Source organism: Gastrolobium bilobum, unplaced genomic scaffold (assembly GCF_033153095.1).
Source record: "Gastrolobium bilobum isolate Gb01-03AN ecotype WA unplaced genomic scaffold, APGP_CSIRO_Gbil_v1 utg16824, whole genome shotgun sequence".
NCBI classification, from domain to species: Eukaryota; Viridiplantae; Streptophyta; class Magnoliopsida; order Fabales; family Fabaceae; genus Gastrolobium; species Gastrolobium bilobum.
The window spans coordinates 402,776-429,172 of record NW_026899360.1 but is presented as its reverse complement, the minus strand read 5'-3'; the positions used below and the strand labels follow the sequence as shown (position 1 = coordinate 429,172).

At 35.5% G+C, this 26,397-nt stretch overlaps 2 protein-coding genes across 2 annotated transcripts in view; both read left to right on the top strand.

The window, feature by feature from the left end:
• The first annotated feature begins 402 nt into the window (after positions 1-402).
• Positions 403-1,641, top strand: LOC133289933 (FCS-Like Zinc finger 2-like). Its single transcript, XM_061487967.1, has 2 exons — positions 403-892; positions 1,188-1,641. Exons 1-2 carry the CDS (start codon positions 594-596, stop codon positions 1,372-1,374), a joined length of 486 nt encoding a protein of 161 aa, XP_061343951.1. The 5' UTR covers positions 403-593; the 3' UTR covers positions 1,375-1,641.
• A 10,156-nt stretch (positions 1,642-11,797) lies between these two features.
• The window catches only part of LOC133289951 (uncharacterized), a 109,456-nt gene continuing 94,856 nt past the window's right edge, over positions 11,798-26,397 (top strand). Inside the window, exons 1-10 of the mRNA XM_061487999.1 lie at positions 11,798-11,894; positions 12,578-12,681; positions 13,919-14,053; positions 14,151-14,201; positions 14,912-15,006; positions 15,100-15,217; positions 15,619-15,720; positions 21,092-21,280; positions 21,366-21,526; positions 24,112-24,282. Of these exons, the coding sequence (XP_061343983.1) occupies positions 11,798-11,894; positions 12,578-12,681; positions 13,919-14,053; positions 14,151-14,201; positions 14,912-15,006; positions 15,100-15,217; positions 15,619-15,720; positions 21,092-21,280; positions 21,366-21,526; positions 24,112-24,282 (1,223 nt within the window). The remainder of the gene's footprint in view (positions 11,895-12,577; positions 12,682-13,918; positions 14,054-14,150; positions 14,202-14,911; positions 15,007-15,099; positions 15,218-15,618; positions 15,721-21,091; positions 21,281-21,365; positions 21,527-24,111; positions 24,283-26,397) is intronic.

Sequence of the window (26,397 nt, the reverse complement as noted above, 5' to 3'; positions counted from 1 at the left end):
CTTTTCCTCCTCCGTTAAAGCCCTCATAATTTTCCCCAAACCACAAAACTGCCACACTAATAACCATTTTCGTGAAAAATAAAATAAAATAGGATATGATCATGTGAAAGAATTGTACTTATACAAAATTGAATCAATAATGATAAAAGAATAGAGAAAAAAATATTATTACATAATTATAAAATCATAATCATTAATTTACTTTTTATATGATTATATTTCATTCTTTTTTCACAAGGAGAGAATCCATTTCCATTCTCTTCCGCATTCCATGGCATCAGTCGTAAATTTCTATAACAACAATGGCAACAAAGGCAAACAGGTGGCCCTTCAATTACGCAATTCTTAAAAATATAAAATTGAAGAAATGAAAATAATTTTAAAATGGAAGATGCAGGTAATTTAATCCAATGGATTCACTGGGACGGATTCTTGTAAGTTGTAACCTGCCGCTGTTTATAGCTCTCTCAGTTCCGCGCAACCAACAAAAGCCTTCACCTACCCCTTTATAAACCCATCCTTTCCGCTTTCGTTACCTCTCTCACACTCTCTCTCTCTCCTTCACATTTCAAATACAGAAACTGTTAAAAATCATGGCTGGTTCCATCAAAAGACATTGTTTCTCTGAAGAAGACGATGGTTTGGCTTCTTTAACAGACATGGAGCCTGGGTATTCTGGGCATAATCACTTCCATTACCAACGTGGTTTTGTGTCTCGGACTTTGGGTTATGCCTCCTTTTATAATACACGTTTCAGGGACCTTTCTGTTTCTTCGTCAAGATCTGGGAGATTTTATGATGCCAGATTTGAAGATCACCAACCTCACTTCCTTGAAACATGTTTTCTTTGCAAGAAGCCACTCGGAGATAATAGAGACATCTTCATGTACAGGTTAGCTGCCCATGATCTGTGTTCTTAGACATGTAATTCCAAGATTTCTTAATACACTCTCAATATCAATTGTTTGAACCATTATGTATTTTGATTCAGATTTAAAACCTAGGGTTTTATTTATTCGTCTATTATGATCTGTTGAAAATGAAAAATTCCAGATACAAGAAAATGGAAAATACCTATTTGGCTTTTCTTGGTTTGTTTGGTGTTGAATTTTTAATTTCAGAATGAATTTGACTAGATCTCCATGTATTTGCTTCTGATGGCGGTTTCAATTGCATACTTGTTTCAGAGGGGACACTCCTTTTTGTAGCGAAGAGTGCAGGCAAGAACAAATAGAGTTAGACGAAGCTAAGGAGAAGAATAGGAACCTTTCTTCTTCCGTGAAGGCTTTGAGAAAAAAGGAACAAAACAAATCTGCTTCCCCAAACAAGGCCCAGGATTACTCCTTTCGTACTGGGGCAGTTGCTGCCGGTTAGTTTTCCGGAATAGGCTTATAAGAGTGAATAGTGGAACTGCTACGGTGTTTTCCGGAAAAAGAAATAAGATTGAAGAATGAAAAGTAAAAGTAAAGTTTTCTTTACCCGAAGAAGGGTCAAGAGAGAAGCGATCCCCTCAGCAGGAATTTTTGTTCATGAAGTTGAGAAGCGTGTTGCTTGTGTGATCCTCTCTTCGAAATGGCCCATTTTCGGGGTTTTTTTTTTAATATTTTTTTACATATATTATATATCAACGTTTTCTTTTTCTCTCTTTTTATGTTATTGTTGTATCTTACATGGTCGGTTTCGAAGTTTTAACCAAGAAACTCAATACGAACTAAATATATCTTTCCCTTTCTACTACTGGACTATTTATCAGCTTTTGTAAGGTTAAATATTTTGAGTCCATAGAAACAAATTTTAAGGCACATGGACGAACCTCAATGACGAGAAGCACTATGGAATTTTGGTGGAGGCATGTGAAATTTTGAGGAGGGGAACAATCGTTGTTGAAAAGAAGGAATAGATAATTAAAAATCAGAAAAGTATTCTATCATTGTTTTGTTTTATTTATTTATTTACTAATTTTCTTGATTTAGAAAAAAAAATGTCGAGCTGTTATAGTAAATGTAAATGTGTTTGTAATTGAATCATAGTTTTATTAAGTTTTATGCGGGTGATACCGACGAAGCCTTACTAATATCATTAATATATAAAATAATCAGAAAACGAATTTAGGGATGTTCAGTTGGATTTTGAAAAGGAAAAAAGAGTGCTCAAAACAAAAGCAGGCGTTAAATAATATTTCTGTTAGAAAGAGAAACTGAATATTGGAGTTTGGACGGCGAAAATTACTATAGCGCCATCTGCGGCTTGGCGTGAATTATAAATATCTCAAATTTTCAGGAAAAAAAAAATTAAAATAGTAATATTTTAATAAATAATTATGAATAGATAGCTATTTCAAAATTATTACATTCATCGTGCCCAAATTAGCTGTGACTATTCTCGCCCAAATTAGACGTGACACCCAAGGCATTCACGCCTAATTTCGGCGTGAATCATCTGACGCCCAAATTAGGCGTGACACCCGAGGTATTCACGTCTAATTTAGGCGTGAATAATAACTTATGAACCGTAAAATTTTGGAAAGCAATAATTTTTGACTCGGCTATCTGAATGAGTTAATTTTTTTTTATTTCACATAACTTTTCGAGATCTACGCAATGACATCTCATTTGATATATTCTATCTCTCACAAACACAATTCAAATTTGCAATATTTGTATTATATAGTGTATTACCAAAAAAATTTAAAAAATTATTATTAATAAGAAAAACAAAATAAAGATTTAATTTGTGATTTAAACTCAAAAAACAATTTGAAAAATCTGTATTAATAAAAATAATAATTAAATAAATATTATAAACACTTGGTAGAATATTATATAATTTTGTATATATTTTAATAATTAAATAAATAACCTTGCATTGCTTACCAAAAAAAAAAAAAAAAAACCTTGTGCACTATTTTTTTTCAAACACTTGGTACAAGTATATATTTTAATATGACATTAAGTATCCTTATTTATAGATGAGTTAATCCACTTTGGTGTCATCTTTATAGTATCATTGTTGCAAATTTGAATTGTGTTTATGAGAGATAAAATATATCAAATAAGATGTCATTGCGTTGATCTGAAAAATGTTATGTGGAATCAAAAAAAGAATTACCTCATTCGGATATCCGAGTCAAAAGTTATGACCTAATAAAGTTTTATGGTTAAACTATTAATTTTTTGTAGCACGTGTCAATACCAGACGAGTCACGCCTAATTTAGGCGTGAATGCCTTGGGAGTCACGTCTAACTTAGGCGTGAATAGTCACGTTTAATTTGGACGTGAATGAGTGCATTGATTCGTATATAAGTTCGAAACAACAACTTATTCGTAATTATTTATTAAAATAGTAATATTTTAAATTTTTTTTCCAAATTTTCAAGGTACGAGATTTAATTTTTTATTTGGAAATGAAATGAAACAAATATGATAGGAGGATTTTCTGCTTAACTTTCCTGCAACGTCCATGACCCTTCTTCATTTTATTCTCAGCTAAACAGTGGATGCGTCCGTGATCCACTTGAAAAGGAGGTAACTTCATTCCCCCATTTTGTATTTTTTATTTTTGTAAAAATAAAATAAAAGAAGTAAGGTAGCTAAACAAAAAAATTTCTATTAGTTTGCTTATAAGGAAGTTGGGTGTTGGTAGATGCTTAGATTTCTAATATTAATGACAAGCAACTTCTATTTTAATAAAAATAAAACCATTAAATGGGTTATATTTTATAACTATTATTTTGTTATATGGATGTAGAGGTAAGAATAATAGACCATATCAGCATATGTCAAAACTATTTATTATTATTTTTGGGAGCATAACTAGATATGATCGGCAAAAAAAATTAATTTATTATATTTTAAATAAAAAATTATAAATTTATGACTATTTTAAAAATATTTAAGTATTTATTGCACAATGTCATGTCTCTTTTGGGCGTCACATGTCATGCCCAAAGAGGGCGTCACTGCCTGGTGGGTCATGCCCAAACCAGGTGTGACATGTGACGCCCAAAAGTGGCGTGACCCATGCAGCTTATATAAACCCCTATTTTTTCTTTTTTATCATTTCGCACTTTACTCTAATCTCTCTCTAAGACGATTGTGCTCTCTACTTTACGTGGAAATTTGTGTAGCGAAGCTCTGCTAACAAAAGTAAATTTTTAATACCTGCTATGTATATGTTTAAATTACAGTGCTACATTACGAATATGTTAGGGTTTAACGTATATTAGTGACTTAGAAAATTTTTATAGTGACTTAAGCATTTTGCAGTGACTTAGAAATTTTGTAGTGAGTTATGAATGCTGTAGTGACTTAGGAATATTGTAGTGACCTAGGTATTATTATTATTTAATTACGAATTAATTAGTGACCTAGGTATTATTATTATTTAAATTAATTAGTGACCTAGGTATTATTATTAATTAATAAGGAATTAATATACTTGATTATAAAATTGTTAGGAACATGTGATAATTTGTACGAATTAATTATTTACGAATGAATTAATGACCTATGCATGATAATATTATGTAGTTACGAATGAATTAGTGATTTAGGGTTTTTGCTTAATAATTTTGATAGTGAATTAGGAATTTGCTTAATTTTTTTTTGATAGCCTAGGAATTTGCTTAATTAATTTTTAAATAAATGTTGTTGTTACATGTTGTAAGTTGTTGTTTTGTAAATTATTTTCAATGTTGTATTACACTTGTATGCATAATTTTATTATAAATTAACGATTACAATAAATTCTCAACTTTGTATAGTTTTTTATCATGGCTGATTCATTATCATCTAGGGGTTCTGCATCCGATCATGAGCTAGAGCTTACCGATCCTAGTATACATATCGTACCTGGGCCGTATAGGTGGGAGGTCCTTCGGAACATGTTCGTCAGTTGAAGACCCGACATGTTGGATTTATACATGGTCGTCGATTACCTCACACAAGCTGGATTTATACATGTTGCACGCATACGACATATTCAGGCATGCACTTGACGATGTGCTCTCAATTACAATTGCATCTTGATGCTCCCTCATGAGGTTGAGCTTCAATGCCATTTGAACATCCTTTTTCGTTGCAAATTCTTGGTTCACAAACAATTTGTCAACGAGTTGCCACAGACCTTGTATTGATCCCTATCCCGAAACTGAACCATCAGTGCATGATTCTTGTTCGCTTCGATAACTCCAATCAATATGTGTGTAATGTGGAATTCCTTCGCAAAAAGGAATAACAACATTGTCACCTGCATATAGGAATTAAAACTTGTTAATACATTATTCAAACACCCTAAATCACATAGGAGTTACTCTCTAAAATACCTTGATGATGTTCTGCTAATTGTGCGGAGCCCATGTCATTAAGTTGCGGGATTTGAGACTCCACTGGTTAATGGTATACTGGGATTTGAGACGCGCCCCTGTCACCACAGTCATCTCCTTCAGATGCACTAGCATCCTCAGCCAGAAGATGTTCTTCCATTGCGATATTTTCATCATCATTGTCGTCGTCATGCATAAGCCAAGTAGGATCATTTTTATCTCCCTCAGAAATGTTAGCAACTGGAGAAGTATGAGCAGCGGACGTTGATGCAAGACGTGGAGAATTTAAAGCAACTGACCTCACCGGTAAGGCTACATCTGCTCTGGCAATGTCCACATACAACTCCAGAAAATATTTCCTTGACTGGTTGAAAAATTCTTCCATTATCATCTTGACGTCTTCATCATCAACCACTTGCAAACTAATGTATTGATCGCATTGCCATAACCTTGTGGTGATCTGAGTGATACATTGGTTACCATGAAGAGTAAACTTCTGACGAATTCTCTGATGCAGTTCGTCAATGGTTGCGTTGCGTTGGATACTTGTTGGCCTTTTTTCACCTTCAAACATGACACATCGTCGGCCTTCCACCCTTCCTACCATTGTAATATAACACAATACGAACATAATCAGAATGTGAACTCATTTTAAAATGGAATAACAAATAAAACAAAAGACTAAATTTAAGCTAATAATTATGTATGTAAATATAAGAATTGATGGTAGAGAAGAGTTGTGAAGAGTGTATAGAGTGATAAGGGTTTATATATACTTTTTTGCAACATTCACGCCCTGGGGAGGCAACATGTCTGCATGTGTCACGCCTAATTTGGGCAGCACATGTCACGCCCCATTTAGGCGTGACCCACGCGGGTGTCACGCCTAAATGAGGCGTGACATGTGACGCCCAAATTGGATGTGACATTGTGCAAAAAATGCGTAAATATTTTCAAAATAACCATAAATTTGTAATTTTTTATTTAAAATGCAATAAATTAATTTTTTTGCCAGATGTGCCCACCCGTTTACATAATTTACTCATTTTATTTGTAAAAAAAAAATTTGTCCTTTTAAATGACACACTATGTACTACATGTAGTACATATTTATAATATTAAAGTTGTTTTTCTCTTTAGAAGTTGTCTGGTGACATAAAAAGTGAAAAAAATATAACTTTAATATTATAATTATGTACTATCTGTGGTACATAGTTATAACTAAAAAATACACACTGAACCCTTGTTTATATCCTTGTAAGAGTCGAAAAGTATACCTTTATCCTTACAGCTTTAACCACAACCTTTGTCTTGGCAGCTGTTGAGATATATAGTGCTATATTGGTTGTATGTGCAACTAATGCGACCTTTATAATGCCTTGGGCACTCCCACCCTTTGAGCTAGCTTTTGGGGTGGTGTATCCAAGGTTCTTTACATGGTATCAGAGCCTCGCCGCCCCCCACTTTCTCTTGTGGCGTTTCTTAGCACAGGTAGGCTGGACTTGTTGCATTGTCTATTCTTCAAGCCCAATGGGCTCTTGTGTGAGGGGGCGTGTTGAGATATATAATCCTACATTGATTGTATGTGCAATTAATGTGGCCTTTATAAGGCCTTGGACACTCCCACCCTTCGAGCTAACTTTTAGGGTGGTGTATCTCAAAGTTCTTTATCGCAGCCTTTGACACACATGGAACCAAAGGCTTTGATGGAGCAACAACAAAGATCTTTACACCAGCGAGAGAAATTTCTTTTATTGGTTACGTCGGCAAAAGAAGTACACTTATTTGTCAAATGGGTCTTCACGACAGTGACCTTCTTGCATGAATTTTATGCCACGGATGGGGAACACTCTTGCCAGTTTAGAGTATGCATGACTTCAAGACCCGCAATGACTCCTGAACAGTATGCAGGAACACGAACTGGAACAACTGTGGGTTCATCCTTCGTTGGCTGACTCTGGGACTCACTACAATATGTAGGAAGAATAATAAAAGGAGCAGTGAGAAAACCCAATTTTTGGTGTGGGACGAAATGATACAGGGAACGCGAACCTTCTGTATCAATTTGCTCATGAACACGAAGAGATGAAACTAGTTCTTGCAAAAAATGAAGATACAAGGGACACAAACCTTTTGTATCAGTTTGCTCATGAACACGAAGTGATGAAACTAGTTCTTGGGATGGTGGAGACGCAGACTCTTGTTCATCCATGATGAAAAATGGTGTTAAAAAATGAAAGTACTGATGTTAGAGGCTTGAGGTTCTGAGAACAAGAAACAAGAAACTGAAATTGATTTATGTTATTCGATATTCTCAAAGAGCTACAATACTTCTCTTTTTATACATCTTGTGGTAAGCTTCCACATCAGCTAACTAATTGCTATATCAACTACAATAACCCCAACAATAACTAACTTATCTTCTTAACAACAGCAATACACTAACTCATATGTATATATTACATTTACTTATATAACTCTTTGCCCACGAAGGTGCCCCAATTCCACTTCCGTAACATGAGGTCTCTACTATGGACAAAGAAATAGTTGAGAAGAACCAAGAAAATGCTTGTGAAGTTCTGATGGAGCCAAAACAGTTAACACTGAGGCCAAAATAGATAGCCTTGAAGTAGTCAGGTCCCACTCATGGTGATAGAAGGGAAGCAATCTCTTACAAAGACAGAGTGCTACAGTTGAATGGTGATGGAGGCGCTTCTCATTGTGAGGAAGAGGACTAAATGAAAATGCAAAAAAGAGATGAGGAAAAAGATATGCATGAATACTTGACAGCTAAAGGCGACGAAGATCCTTTGTGTTTTGTATACAAGGTCTTAAAGAGTTCGCACAAAGCAAACTATGAGCTGCGAAGCAAATCTATAATAATCAAGTTGATGAGAATGAGATTCGTGTTGGAAATCGACACACATACAAAATCGAAAAACGAAAAGAGTAAGGGAAGATAGAGATCGAGATAGTGATTTATCTTGATTCACCCAATATAGACTACATTCAGCTTGTCTTTGTCTGTATTATATTCATCTCACCGTCACTCGTTATAAGTCATTTGATTTACAAGGGAATATAAATAAAATTTAGAAAATCCTAATAACAGCTATTCAAGGGTCCAAACCCAAACAACTAAGTAAAAATAAATTACAATATGTCAAAGGCCCACAATAGTACTAGGCCTATACGGGGCCGGGGGCGTTTTCCCGTAAACCCTTGCTAGGGCGGCTCTCATGGACCCCCCACAATTGCCTTTTTGTTGACCCCGCCAACAAAGGCCTTCGTCAGCATTCGAAATATGAGCCATATCCAACAATTGGGAGTGAGATTTCTAATGGAACTTAAGAAAATGTGGTCAAACTAATAGATGAGGACAATGTATATCTATTGATGAGATTTAATGAGAAGGTGGATTATAAGCATGTCTTGCATGAGGGTTGTAAAGAACTAATTCAATCCAAAAGCTTAAGCTGTTGGGTGAGGCTACATTAATGGTTTTTATATATCTCAACACGCCCCCTCACACGAGAGCCCACTGGGCTTGAAGGGTGGACAATGCACAGGCCCACCTACCTGTGCGAACAAAGAAATTCCACTTGAAAGAAAGTGGGGGGCGGCGAGGATCGAACCCGGGACATGAGGCTCTGATACCATGTTAAATCTCATAGATACAAGAGGAAATGATAGTAATCCTTGTTGTATTAAACTACACAACATTGGTGCTATTATATAGCAAACCAATTGAAGAATACAAAGAGACACACTCAATGTGGGACTTCTACACTATTAACACTAACACTCTTAACAGGTATCATAGCTTTAAAGATGTCAAGCAATTGTGAGATTGAAAAATTTGATAGCAAAATTAGCTTCAGCTCATGGAATGTCAAAATGCATGCTATTTTGGCCAACAGAAAAATTGTCTGGAAAAAAGGCGCTGATAGTAAAGTTATGACTGCAGGCATAATGCGTACAGCAACACCTGTTTTAACCGTTCCAACTGCGGAGTTGACGAGAAGGTTGGTAACACAAGAATTTTCAATCTATCAAATAAAGAATTGTGTGAAGTGGAGGAAGAAGAAACTACACTGGACACGTGGAAGAAGCTCCAAAGCCTATACTTGAAAAAATCTCTCACTAACGGGTTGTATCTCATACAAAGACCTTACGCACTTCAAATAAAAGAAGTACACCTATTCAGGAACACACGTTAATGAATTTAATCGGGTAGTTATACATCTTAGAAATATTTATTCTTAGATGCCATGGGACAAATAAGAAAACTTTACACACTCCGAAAACTCTTAGCTCAAAATTGACACACTGTTGTTACACATACTTATAGAGAAGAGAATATAGTGGAGGACTGGCTCGCATCTACTCCCACAATCATAATGACAGGGACCTCCATGTGCAGCAAAATCTCCCAAGAAATTGTAGAATGTTGTTAGCCAGGGACTCAATAGACATTTTGTGTTAATTAGTTTGATGGGCCTGGAAGGGTAAGCATCAAACCCAAGAAAATTATTTCCAAGGTCTTCCGATTTACCAGGATTTGGATTATATTGGACTTGTGAAGCCGAGGGACTAGGGTGCAGGCTTCTTTTGTGTATGACCCAACAGCGAAAAGACAGTTCTACAATATCCATTACATAAGATGGGTATTTATTTATCTATGCTGTGTTTTGATGGAGTGGGTTTGGGTCCTTGTTGGTCTCGGTCTCTTTTCTAAAGTCTCCGATTTAAAGATGCTTGGGTAACCATAGGAGTGGGAGACGCCACTCCAGTTCTTGTCACAAGCGAAATTAAAGATAATTACTTGGAATAGTAGATACAAAATGAATGAGTATATATTTACAATGAGAATGAAAGTGATATTCACAGAAGTATAAAATCAAGTGACTGATTGAACCCATTATAAATTACTAGAAATGATTAATATTAACAATTTCATTAATTACAACATAATGAACAGCAGATAAGGGAGGTGGAAGTCCTGTAAATTTTAAGTTATTAAGGAAATTATCATATTTATGCGATATTTTGCTGCAGTTGAAGATGCTGCTAGCTTGCCTTTGATTAGTGGTTGGTGGCGTAAGTCACGCGTGACCATTCAACTACTTAAATCGCTGTGAGAAAAAAAGTATTTTTGCTAAATTTTTCACTTTTCGTTTTGATATTAGAATACAATTTTGTTTTATGAGTTTGCTAATAATAATATGATTGCATGTGTAAGACATACATCGTGATATATTCACAACTTGAAAGGAAATATAAAAATTAGAAATATGCACACTGTAAATCTAATGATATATATATTTAAATATATAATTTAGTGTAAATCCGAATCCTTAGCAATATAATTTTCCCCCTTAATTCAAAAGGTTATTTGACAATTTGTTTTAATTCAAGAGTAATTTTTTTAAAGTTACTTTAGAAAAATTTATTTAATGTTTATTGAAACGATATTGTTTTGAGCAAAAATTACAGTGTGTTTATAATTTTAATTTATTTTAGAGTTATAATAATTTTTATTATTAATTTTGTAATCTTTTAATTCAAAATCACATCGTTTCGTGAGCATTAGAATTTTTTTTTTTAAAATAACTTTAGAAATTTTATTCCCTTAATTTAATAGCATAAAACTAATTTTTTAATCTCGACAAAAGTTTTTGTTTCTAGCAAATTTTTGAAATTAACTGCATAGCATTACATTTGTGAATGGGGAAAATATATATATTTTTTCAAAATATGTAACATGCATAATCGAAAAAATTACAGTAATATTTATATGTTATATTTAATAACTTACATTAAAATATGCTATGAAGTGTGAATACAGATTAAGAAAAGAAAATATGCGATGAATGTAGAAGGAATTGCATTATTCACATAACGCGAGGTGGCGAGCTGACTTGCGCTTCATTGAGGCAGATCATGCCACGTCCACATAGTCGTTTACTTGCAATTTGCATTCTTGTAGGGTAAATGCGTCATTTCCATGGTTAACCGCCTTCATATTATTAGCAAGTGCTCTAATTAATAAATATTACCGTTTCCAGTGCGGTCTGTACCAGTGTACCACGGATGTTACGCTTCTATTAAACAGCCACGTAAGTGTCACGTGAAGTCACGTGATTAGTTTTCCTACGTGGTCAACTCCTGTTAGTTAAATAATGTAATTTTATTGACACCCTAATTTTTTGCGATCTGCACTCGTTGGACTACCTTCTAGAGCAAGGAGGCTACAGCGTTTTCAACTTTTCATTTTTCTTTGTTTATTTTTTTCTTGGGACCAAAGCGACAACGTGGCCTTCAAGTTCCGAATCATCGATTCCTTGTGCAGTTTTTTTTTATCTCTCAGTATCTTCTTTCTCTTCTGATCACTATCGTCATTCGTCGTCGTTTTCGTCTGTGTAACCGTTACGATCATCATTGTGCTGAGTGTATGATCACTCGGCAACAAGATGCTGGAGGATCAGGTAGCGTACCTTTTGCAGAGGTACCTTGGCAATTATGTAAGGGGTCTCAACAAAGAAGCTCTCAAAATCAGTGTCTGGAAAGGTTCAGAAAATCCTTACTTCTCCTTTTATTTATTCGTTTTCTTCTTAAATCGCTTTCCGAAAGGTTTAACGCTTTTATTTTTCACTTGACTGCTGAGTTGAAATTAGAGTGAAACTATAGAGTTTATGTCTCAACTATTGTGGTTGAAATAAAGTACGGGGCGTTTATATTTGTTTAATTGAAGTTCAAGTGTTCTATCTGTTGACTGCGCCATCGCAATCGTAGTGCTCGAGTGATTGTATCAGCAGCTTGTGTTTGAACATTGTTGTGTTTTTGGTGAATGTGAAATTTGCGCCTTGTTCCAGTTAATATAGTTTTGAATGAGAGGGAAAAAGGTATTAGACAAAAATCCTGCTATTAACAAATGATATTTGGCTATACTGGTTTTTTACTGTTTCTTTTATTCCCTTTTCCTCCAAGTGTATTGGAGTTTCAATACTTAATTTGTTCTAGCTGTCCTGATTCATTGGTGTGTTATTCCAAGATCAATGTGCATTTGCTGGCAAGGTCAATCTGTGCATAAATATAAGTATATATGTATCTTAGTCGCTAATTTTTGAAAGATTTAATGAATTTATGGATGTACATTTGTGTGCTTTTGGTTGTTTTTTGTCTCCTTCCTCTCCAATTTTTCTTAATGTATCTCTTATATTTTTCTTCCCAAAAACCAAAATATGAAACAGGTGATGTGGAGCTGAAGAATATGCAGCTGAAGCCCGAGGCTCTAAATGCTTTAAAATTGCCGGTGAAGGTCAAAGCAGGTTTTCTCGGATCAGTGAAACTTAAGGTTGGTGGGGATTAACTTCTTTTTCTCAGAAGTTTAGAAGTATAATATGTTGAGTCTGGTTATATATGTTTTGATTATGCTTGATGGTCAAGATTCCTTTGCTTTTTCTTCTGAATGGTCATATATAAAGTTGGCATCTCCTATCCTTTCCTTTTCCTTCTACTGTAAACCTCTTTGATAATGATGGTAATAGAGGAAAAGAAGAGAATGGGGTGGAAAGTAATCACGGGAAAGGAGCAAGAGCTTAGATGAAGAAGTTGGAAACTATGGAGAGATGCCTTCAACCCAGTCCCAAGTTTGTGCTTTGCTCATCTTTGGTGAAGAAATGAATAGTAGAGATAGCTTTAACTTACAAGATGAAGTAGCATTCTGAAAGCGTTCTATTTCAATTATTTTCTCTGTTTAATTTGTTTTTTGCCAGCTTTATTCTCCAACTTCGTGTGACTAAGTTGTGGTCAAACCACCTATTTTATTTTCTTATTTTTCTAATTTTTATTAGCTTATCTTTTCTGGTTTTTGGTTTTCATAGTTAATTTTTCATTTTGAGGATGATGACATATTAAAAGCGTGAAAAGAGAGGGGGGGGGGGGTGTAATGGATTGTGGTAGAACCGTAGAAGTTCATTATTAATGTGTAATGATGATAATATTTTTTTAGTTCAGGATGAAGTACATAGGTTATTTTATGTTTTTCCATCTATAAATTGTAGGGTAGGTACTTTCCTTTCAAATAAGTAATTGTGTGTGCCGGTTGAATCTCGGTTTGGGTGTGCCCCTTGAATTGGAGCAGTTTCTCTTGGTTCTTTTTAAAGGTTTTGGAAGAATGAGGTCATTTTTTTTGTGGCATTGTGCTGTTTTGTTCCAAGATTGGTTTTGGGATGGGTTTCTGTTTTTGGCTTCTTTCTGGTGTTCTGCACATGCCTGTTTCAAGGGAGTTTCCATTTCTGATATCTAGATAGACTGGGCTGCCTAGCTGGATCCTTTACTTTTTCTTTTTTTCTTGTTCTTTTCATTTTCTTTTTCGGAGGATATCTTATCATCCCCTTACTTATAATTTAGCTTTTATCTTCCTCTTTGATAAAATTTCTTTTTATATAGGTGTTGTTGATGTTGATGTTGTTGATATAAAAAATGTTTTTCAATCTATCTTCAAGCATGCACTTATTGAGCAGACTATCTAAGTAGCATACTCCTTTCTGCACGTGATGATCATATTGGATGTTTGTATTTCTTTTAAGGTTCCATGGAGTAGGCTTGGCCAAGATCCAGTCTTAGTATCTTTGGATCGCATTTTCTTATTAGCCGAACCTGCAACTGAAGTTGAGGGATGTAGTGAGGATGCTGTCCAAGAAGCTAAGAAGAGCCGAATACAGGTAAGAACTGAGAAGGATTAGGTAAACTGGGGTAATTCAATGTTACTTGAAGACAATTTATTTGATGAAGAATACTTTCCCTCCATTTTGGCAACAGGAGATGGAATTGAAGCTGTGGGAGAAGTCACAACAGTTAACGTCAGAAATGGTATGAGCTTAACATTATTTATTTATTTTAATGAGTAGGAGATTTTCACCTTAGGTGGTGTGAAACCAACCATCCATCTATCCACCAACCATCCATGGTTCTCCAAAACTGCTCAATCTCTATACATGTCTGAAACGGCAACTAAAAATAGTTAATATCAGAACACTATAAAGAGGCCATTAACGTAATACTGTCCTATAATAAGTTGAGAGGTAATGAGAAACCCATAAAGACCAAGTGCACCAAAGGACTGCCAAAGCTGCATCATTGCCACACAATTTTTGCTTCCTTCTTGCCAAAGCCTTTAAATCTTAACAATCATAAATAGTTCAAAAGTTGAAGGACATAGCCATGTCTCTCCATAAACCCCAAACAAAATATTCCATAAGAAAGTTACCGCTTTCCAGTGAAAGATTTTTTTTACAAATTCGCCTTATAGCTAAATGCTGATATTTTTGAAGTTTTTGGTTTCAAATTGTGTGTTTCGTGTTCTACAAATGAATTGGGTAATATGTATAATCTTCATTCAGGGATTTTGGAAAAAAGTCATTTCATATATAATTTTATTATACCTATGCATTTGGTACAGAAGTAAATAATTATGTTCTCCAAATACCTCTTTGGAGCCCTATGTAAGTATGTGCATGCATGTTTCCATATGTTTAGGAAGAACTTATGTTAACTTTTTTACCCTTTTGTTTATTTTTAAGAACAAATCATGGTTGGGATCCCTCATCAGTACCATTATTGGAAATTTGAAGCTTTCAATTTCTAATATTCACATCAGATATGAGGATGGTGAGAGGTAAAGGAGGATTTTAAATGTTTTCTTGAAAATAAATTAGATATCACACAGCTTTTAATATCTTTTTCTAGCCTGATGTATTCTGTCTTGTAGCAATCGAGGGCACCCATTTGCAGCTGGTGTTACGTTGGACAAACTCTCAGCTGTGACAGTTGATGATACTGGGAAAGAGACTTTTATCCCTGGAGGTGCACTTGATTGCATTCAAAAGGTTCTGATTTGTCGTAGCATTAATTGATATTGGCAGTAACAATGAAATTCTTCTGTGCTGATTTAGATGCTTGTTTAATTTGATATAGTTCTAAAGTATATCTTTTGACAGTGGAATTTTATCTTAAATTTTCTATCTTCAAGTTTTATTTGCTTGAAAAGGAGCTTATTTTGTTGATCATATTGTTTGACACTATCTACTTATTTTATTGTCTTATTTTAATTGATATTATTTCTTACCAATGAAACAGAATTACTAGGAACAGTAGTTAAGTCCATAATTGCGAAATGGAAATAATCTTATTGCATAGTCCATAATGATTATTGCCTTTCATTTTGCTTAATTATTATGTTGCTAGTGTTATTTTGTTGTTAATGTCTTTCTTCCTCATTGCTTTGCAGTCTGTTGAACTGGACCGGCTTGCAGTTTATTTAGATTCAGATATTATTCCATGGAATGTTGATAAATCATGGGAAGATTTGCTTCCTTCAGAATGGTTTCAGGTATTTATGGTGGATACTAAAGTGGATAGTGAGGGCTATGGATTTTTACGCTGATAATTATTGTGTTTCCTCAACTTATTTGAAGTCCTTTTCTATTTTAATTCATATTATCTATTTAAGGCTGCGTACAAGGATTTCCTCCACCCCACACTCGCTAGTCGGGTTTAACGGGGAGTGGTTTTTTTTATTTTTTTATTATCTATTTAAGGAGAGACTTGGCACAACGGTTAGTGTTGTCACCATGTGATCTGGAGGTCACATGTTTGATTAATGTAATCAGTAGGTTGCAAATGCAAGTAAAGCTGCCTGGTATAGATCTAGACAAAATGATTGGGCCTAACCCTTCCCCATAATTTGTGGGATTTCCTAACTTCTTAGAAATTACAATTAAATGTGCCTAATTATTGGGATGCAATCTGTTACAGAATGTTTCCTAAAATAGCTAGAATATAATCTGTCACACAACACGAAATATTTTTTAATATAGATAGTATAATCTGTCATTCTTCATGGATACACTTGAAAAGAAAAGTGAAATGTTCTTGCTATTGTAATATGATAATGTACAAAAAGGTACAATATATATAGAGACTAACGAGTCTAGGAATTAAACCCAAATCCTAAAAACAAGGAAACCAATAGAAAGTCTCTTGGTCAAGTCATCAGCTAGTTTACGATCCAAAGGAATATATGGAGTAGTGAGCTGTCCGTTATCTAGTTTCTCCTTGATGAAACGGCAGTCCATCTCAATATGTTTTGTTTGGTCGTGTTGGACAGGATTGTATGCTATACAAATGACTGATTTATTATCACAGAGTAACTTCATAGGTCCTTTATATCTCATCTTCGTCCCCTTCGTTCCCCTGGTGACACGCCTCCCAGCATCACGATGATCCACGCGATCTAGAAATTCCAGAATCGTCTCACGTAGCTTCCAACCTCCACCCTATTCATGCGTCCTTCCAACCTCTCCAATCTTCGCTCCACACCATCCTCCCCTTCCATATATGCATTAGCCTCCCCCATTCTTTTTTTCCTACTTCTAAATCACCATTCAGTGCTTGCCACGTGTCCACCTCTTTAACTACTCCCCTTCACTCTCCATAATAGTCCCAAGTTTGTTATTCTTCTAAATTTTGTGTTTCCCTTTTACATCTTCTTTATTGTCCACCTCCAAACGACCTAATCCACTCCCATTTAAGGTCTTCTTCCTCTTATACACATATTTTGGGGGCCTATCAGTCATCTGGAGGGCTCTCTTCATTTTCTAGTTTGTGATTCAATCCAATTGTGGAGTATTGGAAGGTTTATACCCAAGTGTTGTTTAGGAGGTCAAGAACATATTTTCATTGACAGATAAAGATCCCTCGCTTTGAATGGGCAACCTCTATAACAAGAAAATATCTAAGTTTCTCAATATTTTTAACTTCAAATTTAGCAATTAGTCTTTCTTACAGAGCATGTTTCTCAATTATATCACCCCTTATTATAACAATGTCATCAACATAAACTAGAAGAATAGTGAGCTTACCTTTTTGGGAATGTTTAAAGAAAAATGTGTGATCTCCTTGACTTTGCTTGTATCCCAATGACTTCATAACCTTGTTAAATCTTCCAAACTAGACAAGTGGAGATTTAACCTACGTATTTATTGTCTCCATTTATATAGTCAAATCTTAATGGGATCTCCATATAAACTTCCTCTTCTAACTCGCCATTAAGGAAGACATTCTTTACATCGATTGGTTTAAGTCCTAATCAAAGTGAGCAGCAAGGGACAATAGGATTCTTGTGCTGTTTATTTTGGCCAACGAATGAAATGTTTTTGCATAATGAATGCCATAGGTCTGTGTGTAACCCTTGATTACTAAGTGAGCCTTATACCACTCAAGAGTCTCGTCAAAATTATATTTCAAAGTATATACTCATCTACATCCCACTGTTTTCTTTTCGTTTGGCCTGTCAACAATTTCCAGGTAATATTCTCCAAAGCATTTATTTCGTCACGCATTACTTGAACCCAATTATCATCTTTCAATGCTTCGTGTGCTGATGTCGAAATCGAAGTGTAAACTAGTGCTGAAATAAAGATTGCACAAAAAGGTTCTTAGAGGAGTCAAAATGGGATGATGGGTGTGGGTGCAAGACCTTTTCCCTTTCCTTAATGCAATGGTTAAGTCATCAGGATTATATGAGGCTCAGGAACAGAAGGAGTAGTGCATTCAATACTTGCTAGTGGTTTAGACGATTGTAGTTGCTGGTGGGGCAATGTGGGTTGTTTTTTCCTCTAATATAGTAGTTCGGGTGTCCCATACCTTCTATAGATCGATAAAGGGCATGTATTGGATGAATTATCGGCCTTATCAACCAAATTTTCCTTTTCATTATCATGTACAATCATAAAAATAAAGGAAACAAACCACTTAGCACCTAAAAGACTATGCTTTAGAAGGCTCCCAAACAACAGAATGAAAAAGAGTAAAGGGTTTAATACTTTTTATTGCTCTTGAAGGAAAAGACACATGCTGGTGTTTTGCAAGCTCACAAACATCACAATGGAAAGAGTCGATTGACTGATGCAAAAACAAAGAAGGAAACATTGACTTTAGTAGGCTAAATGATAGGGGTCCCAGGTGCCTGTGATGAAGCCAAATCAGAGATACTGGAGTAGACGAGTGACGAGTCATCAATAATTGATTCTTGATATCACTTGTAGCGTGCTCTGGAATGAGATAGTACAACCCACCAACTCCTTAACTACTCCAACCATTCTCCCCGTGGTGAGATCCTGAGTAACACAATGAGTAGGAAAAAAAGTGACAAAACAATTCAAGTCATTCGTAAGCTTATAAGGGAGATAAGATTGGTGGAGAACTGAGGAACATTTTTTAGAAACAAGGATGGTTGAATTTAAATGTTACCAGAACTCACAACTGGTTTATGGGATCCATCAGATACAATTATAGTCTAGATACCACTAATAGGGTGATATGAAAGAAACTGCTCAATTAAACAGGTCAGGGTGATATTATGTATTGCTTCAAAATCCATAATCCACGAATTTTTGAAATTAGTTTAAGAAGGAAAAAGAGATGTAAGGCTTGTGAAGGAATAGCTGAAGAACAAATGCTAGGAGACTTACTAAAAGTTTTAGTAATGGCCTTAAGCTGCTCCAACTGTCCTCGTCGATTGTCACATATGAGAATGCTGTACCAAGTTTCTCTGGAACCTGTTCCTTTCTATGAAGGCGAAAACACGTCTTTTGTGTGTCCAAACCATTTATAGTGGGTGCATCAATGTCCCATGGACAAAAAAGGAAAGGGAAACATAAAAATAGGTTAGTTAACTACAACAGAAGACTCTAGATGTTCCAAACAGCGATGGAAAATGTCATATCTGAGCAAACGAGGCCTAAGTGAACCAAAAAGATCCAAATTTTTTGGCGAGATCAAAGACCCACAACCTAAATAGTGACTGATCAAGGAGGTGAGAACAAATCTGGACTCGGGACGGCGGGGCGGTCACAACCATGGTGGTTTGAGGCGATTCGGTGAGACGGCGGAGCATGAGTCCTACGCATAGAGAAGCTTGGCCGCATGTGGGTGTGTGGAGGCTTTAGTGGTGGTGGATTTTGGGGCATGGTGGTTTTTGATGGTGCGACCCCTTCTGTGGGTGGCCAGAGGTGAAAATCCGTCGGAAAAGTAGTCGGCCGGAGTCTGAACAATAGTTTGAAGGTTGTACGCGTGATTAGAGGTGCGTGGATCTTCTTTTGGCCGTGAAACTATTGTAGATTAGTAGATTTGGGAAATTTGAGATGAACGGTGGTCTTCTGGGATGAAAAAAGTCCCTGGAAATTTTTCTCGGTGGTAGCAAGGTGAACGGAGATTCTTAGAATAGGGTTTCGAACTCATGGTGGTGAATGTAGAAGCAGAAAAAGCTCCTGGTCTATTGCTCTGATGCTAACTTGAAAAGATTAGTTAAATATTATTGCTATTGTAATTTGATCTTGTATAAAAGGGTACAACATATATTGAGACTAATGGGTCTAAAGGAATTAATGCAAATCCTAAAAATAAGGAAACAAATAGTTACATGTACTTTCCATATTTACAACAGATACAATGTTGTGAAATGCTAGACTGCTCAACCGTTTTGGAAAGCACTTCAGCAAGCTGAGCGTGTATAGTCACATAGGTTGAAGTGCTTGTCAACCTCGATATGTTCTGTTTAGTCATCTTTTCCCTAATTTTGGGCTATGCTAATTGTAGATTTACTGTCGCAGGAGAGTTGCATTGGTTGTTTCCACTTGACCCTCAAATCTTCAAGAATAACCTTTAACCAAAGCTCACGCACTACCTTTAACCAAATATCACGCACTTTGAGCTATCTCTTTGAATTATTCCTTTGCACTAGATCGTACCATCACATGTTGTTCTTTATTCCGGCAAGTTACTAGATTTCCCCACGAAAGTTGCAATACCCAATGTTTGATCTTCTATCACTTAGTGACCTAGCATAATCTGTATTGGTGTATGCCTCAAGTATCACCCCCATTTCTCTTGAATAAAACACCTTTTCCTGTTTTCTTGAAGTATTGCAATATTCAATGTTCTGCTTGTAAAACATCCGCTGCTCTATGCATGAATTGGCTAATCATGCTTATTGCATATTCATGGTTTCCTTATTTTGATCCAAGGTTTGACATTGGTAGAGTTAGAAAACTGAAGCTGGGACTTTGCTTCGCATTTGCTTAAGCTTTTGAATATATGATCCTTTGACATATAGTTAAAGGCCACCTGACGGAGTGGTTTGAGTTCCATCCTTTCTATCTAAAAATTTTATGATATAAATTTCAGTTTAAAGTCGTGTTTAGTTTTTGTATAAAATAGCTGCATGATATGTGATATGTTAACAACTCGACATTCTATGGTGGGCTTTCACATGATGGGGCACATTAATAGTTATAAAAGCTATTATTAGGTTCTTGCATATATATACACACATATATATATATACACATATGTATATATACATACATACATATATATATATATATACATATATATTAATGTGGGTTAGTCTTGCTATGCTTGAGGGATTGGTGGTGATTTGATTTGAGTTTTGAATGGAAAGACAAATGGAGGGCCAACTTGTAGGGACATTTATGATGCATTGCATTTTATTTGGACGTATTTGGATTGAATGGAACCACAAAAATTTAAAATACCACAGCTAGGGTTCCTGAAAGAATTATTCACTTGCCTCCTTAGGAAGTGGCATATGATTTTCTTTTGCTTTCATCATCATTTTGTTACTCTTACCTCTTCTTTCTTTTTAGATTCTCTTAGTAATTTTCCTATTAAAATTTCAGATATTTAAATTTGGCACTAAAGATGGGAAGCCAGCTGATACTTTGTTAAGAAAGCACTCATACATTCTGCAACCGGTGACTGGGAAAGCAAAGTACTCCAAGCTGCACTCAAATGAGGTTGCTGATAGCAAACAACCTTTACAGAAGGCTGTGGTGAATTTGGATGATGTTACAATCAGCTTATCTAAGGTTCATTTGGTGCTTCTCTGAATTTTTTTGTTCTCAGAGATTGTTATTATTTGTTGGAATAATCTTTGCATTTCTGTCTTTTCAGGATGGATACGGGGATATCATGAAATTAGCAGACAACTTTGCTTCATTTAACCAACGTCTAAAGTATGCTCATTATCGACCACTGGTGCCAGTTAAAGCTGATTCAAGGTCTTGGTGGAAGTATGCTTACAGAGCTGTATCTGACCAGATGAAGAAGGCAAGGTATTTAAAATTTTAAACACATTCCAATTATGTTGACAGCCTTGTGCGCTACTTGTCAAATGCCAAGCTAAGATTTGTGAATTCTAATTACTATAGATAGGGAGTGTAACTTGCATAAGAAGCCCACAATTTAGCAGCTTAATTTTATAAGCAAATAAGACTTGTGACTAGTATTATTGGAGAAACAAGTTAACAAATTAGTGTTGATATCTAGTACCTGTTCTGGCTGAGTGTAGTTAAAGGCACTTGCTTAACAGCATGCCTTAGGTGCTGAGGCAGGGTGATGGAGCTAACAGCTTCTCGTGCAGGTTATAGCGTTGCCTCTTCTGTGAGGTGTGCGCCTTTCATGCCCTAATGGCACTTTTATATCATAGTGGAGGCACTCCAGGCGAGTGCCTTACATATAGAGCATGGAATTAAGAAATATTAATCTATGAGAAGCCTTGGATATTAATATTAAAAAACAGTCGCAGCCCAGGAGTCAAGCTTGAAACAAAATGATTTGCATAATAATAAAGCAGAGGATGAGAGGAGGCAAAACATCATTCACTGCTCCATATAATACTTCTTAATTTTTGATTTGTTATTATTTCTTTCTGTGTATTTTTCAGCACTTATGATAAATTGATAATTTAAATCTTTATTAATTAATTATGTTTAATATAAACCATTAAAAAGGCCATCACCTAACAGCTTAAGCTTTTGGATTGAATTGGTTCTTTACATGGTATCATAGCTTCAGTGACCACAAGGTTACAAGTTCGATCCTCACCGCCCTCCACTTTCTAGTGGAATTAAATAAGCACAAGGTTAACAAAAAAAATTGGACCTATGTAATATCCACGCTTCAAACCCAAAGGGCTCTTGCGTGGGGGGTTTCTTTATATCAAGTTGCTAGGCGATAACCTTTTTAATAGTTTATATTATTCTCTAACAATGTTGCACAACCGACAAAGTAGAATAAAAGTCTTATAATTTTTTTTTTGAATTCCTATTTTCTTCTTCCTTACTCATGCAATTTTTATATGGATTTTATCCTCCTTTTTTAATTCTCTGTTTTCTTTTGTCTACAGACTGTACACACACTCTTTACTGTTTCATGCACACAACAGAGTAACGTGCACGCTGTTTTTAATGCATAAAAGTAAAATATTTTACTGATTTTTTGGCCCTTAGCACCGGAAGGGTGCCTTTGACTACTTTTGTTATTTCCGAGTAGCCTCAACCCTCTGTTAAAATATATCCATATAGAGAATGTGTTAGTAAATGGCACCATCGTTGCTTGGTATGTGGGCCTACATTTCTGAACTTAATCAAAAGAAGATGTTCTAAAGTATAGATGGCACATCGAATGAACGTCATAAAAAGCTACTCCAGTTCATAGTAGTTAATTGCGCCACAATAGCGCCACGAGTCGCGCCGTATGGGCGTTGCGGTGCCTCGCCGCAAAAAACTGCACCGCGCCGCACCGGAGTGCAATGGTGGCTATTGCGATCGCATTTGCGGCCAAATCACGACGATATTGCTGTCATAAGGCAAAATGTCAATTTTGTCCTAAATTTAAATGTGTAACAGAAATTTTTTAAGGGTTTTTTAGTCCATCTACGTCTCTCTTTGTCACTTCTGTAATTTCTGCCTTTAAAAAATGTTTCTTTTTGCACTATTTCTATCATATATCTATTTCGCTATGTCCGCAACCGCAACCCGCTATAGTGTTTTTCGGGGTTGGCCGCGACATGCCGCAATCCGCATTTGATAACTTTGATTATACTTAGTGGCATATGGGATTTAGAAGTGAACACGAATATCCTTTATTTACTTTCCATACTTAAAAATGAGAGATGGACAGCTGAAGTCTAAGATTCAGGCTTTTATTTGTTCTATGATGCTTAATATTATTTACCTTTCTAGTTTATTAATGCACAAGAGATAACACAAAGCACTATCTTTTTGACATTCCTGTCATTTGTTTTGCCATTCTAAAACTCAGTAATTTGACTTGCAATACTTAGTTGTATGTATGCACGTGTGTTAGACTGTTAGCTACTTGCCATTTGAGTCAGAAGCTGACAAATGTCGTGCGGTTGCTGCTCACTCCTATTGGAGGTTTTGGAAGGAAGAAGGGGAAGATGTTTTGGGTAGTTGTATGATGTTTACAATGCTATTGTATCTTTGCTGAAATTTAATGTTGAAAATTTTGTGGATAAGTTCATGCATCAAACTTCTATGGATTTCCTTTTTGGCATCGTGAATTCGTTATGGTGTTTTTCTAATTTTTTAAGCTGTTTCTCAAAGGATAGTCAAAAGATTCTTGTCTGAGACATTTATTTAGCATTATTCTTTTTATTTCTGGACCTGAATTTTCATTCAGCCTTTCTATGTACAAGCTTAGAGGGTGTTTGGTTTGGTTTCATGTTCTCATCAAACCAAACTAAGTTTGATGTTTTAAGTTTCAGAATATTGTATGAACATTTTCAGATGTCGATGTTAGAGCTTTGTGGGATCTAATGGTGATAGTTGATCTCTATATATGGTGTTTTGATATTCATACTTCTTGGACTAAGGATATTTTATATTTCTGTCAGTGGAAAAATGTCATGGGAGCAAGTTTTAAGATATGCAAGCTTGCGGAAGAGATATATCTCTCTCTATGCTTCGTTACTTAAATCTGACCCTAGTCAGGTGACAATTAGTGGCAACAAAGAGATTGAAGAACTAGATCGGGAGCTTGATATTGACCTTATACTGCAATGGAGGTATATTGTTTTTATGGGGTATTTGTTTGGTATGTTAATATTTAATATTTGATGAATCATATGAAAAAACATGAGTATGTAAGGAAATCATCAGCTAAATCAACTAAAGTATCATAGTCATTGTCACTGAATATTATGCATACATTTTCATAGTAATTATTGTTTGGGGATGATAAAATCAGCTTTCAAAAGTGGATCATTTTAGGTCCGTTTGAATATTTAACTAGTGTAAAAAGCAAAAGTATTTTTTTTGTACTGCTACTTTAATAAAAATTCATACATGGTTACTTCATTCTAGGAAGCTCTCTCTTTTTGACTTTGGACATTAGTTCGGTCTGATTACTTTATTGGTATGTGTAGAAAGATTTGTGAATTGCTTGACGAAATATAGAAATAGCAGCAGAACCTTCCATTTATGTATGATTTACCGTCTCTAATATTAGGGAACTAGGAAAATAAGAAAACTAGAAAATTTAGAAAAATAATACAAATCAAATCTTGATTATTTATAGTATTTATATTCCTTAAACAGGAGGTATGGGAAGTTTTTCCCTGAATAGGAGACACTTTCCAATGGTCCCCTCAAGCTGGAACATACAAGTCATATGCTTCAAAGCTTGGCACAAATAACGTGTATTTGAGTTCCTTGGAATGGCTTTTTGAGAATATCACCTAGCTGATCACTATAATTAACAATTCAATTGTGATTTTTTTGGAGAGAACTTTCTCTTCGATAAAGTGGCAATCAATTTCTATATGCTTGGTCCTCTGATGGAAGATTGGATGTGATGCAATATGTAAAGAAGCTTGATTGTCACAATATAGTTCACCCATACAAGTTCACAAGTGACCATTACCACAACTCTATACTCGGTTTTTGCACTAGATCATGTAATGACATTCTGCTTCTTGGTTTTCCAAGAAACAAGATCACCACCAATAAAGACACAATATTCAAATGTAGGCCTCCTATCAATATGTGAACCATCCTAATCAACATTAGAGTAACCCATGACTTGAGCATTCCCCTTGTCTTCATCCAAGAATCTTTGACCTGAAGCATTTTTAATATATCCTAAGATGCGTACCACACCATTTCAATGATCAACACACGGAAGTTGCATGAATTGGCTCGCTATACTAGTAGCGAAAGAAATTTCAGGTTTGGTTAGTGTAAGGTAGTTTAGCTTCCCAACTAATTTGCTATACCTGCCGGGATTTGAATGTGGTTCTCTATTATCTAGTAATAGTTTACTTCTTCGGAGCCATATGAGTGTCAACATCAGCCATACCAGCTTTTCTAATATATGTAAAGCATAATTTCTCTGTGAAATCACAATGCCGTTCCTTGATTGAGCTACCTCAAGATCAACAATCTTACTTAAGTCTTTGGTTTGCAAGTGTTTGAATAGATGCTCCTTCAATTGAAATATTCCATCACGAACATTACCAATAATAACTATAACATGAACATAAACTATTTGATAAATGCATCGACCAGATAGAGTATGTCGATTGAAGACTGAATTATTAGCTTCACTTAATGTCAACCCAAACTCCTGCACAATAGTACTAAAGTTACCAAACCAAGCTTGAGGACGCTGTTTCAACTTACAAACCACACCAGACTCCCCCTGAGGAAAAAACCCAGGTGGTTGCTCTATGCAAATTTCTTCTCCAAAATCACTATATAGGAAGACATTCTTAATGTCTACATGATACAATGGCCAATAGCCAATGTCCAATAGCTGCCAGGGAGGCGAACAAAGGCCATTTTGGTTACCGGATAGAATGTGTAACTGCAGTCAAATAGAATGTGTAACTCCAGTCAAAACCATAAATCTACATGTATCCTTTCGCAACTAGGCAAGCTTTGAGATGATCAATGTGACCATTTGGGCCTACTTTGACAGCATAGACCAACAACATCCAACAACTGTTTTCCCTAGGGGAAGAGAAACCAAATCCCATGTACCACTATATTCAAGGGCAATTATCTCATCAATCATGGCTTGCCTCCAACCAAAGTGTGAAAGGGCCTCACCAACAGTTTTAGGGAGCTGAACAAAAGTGATGGGGATAAACGGGTGAAAACATGCTAAGTTATAAATAGGA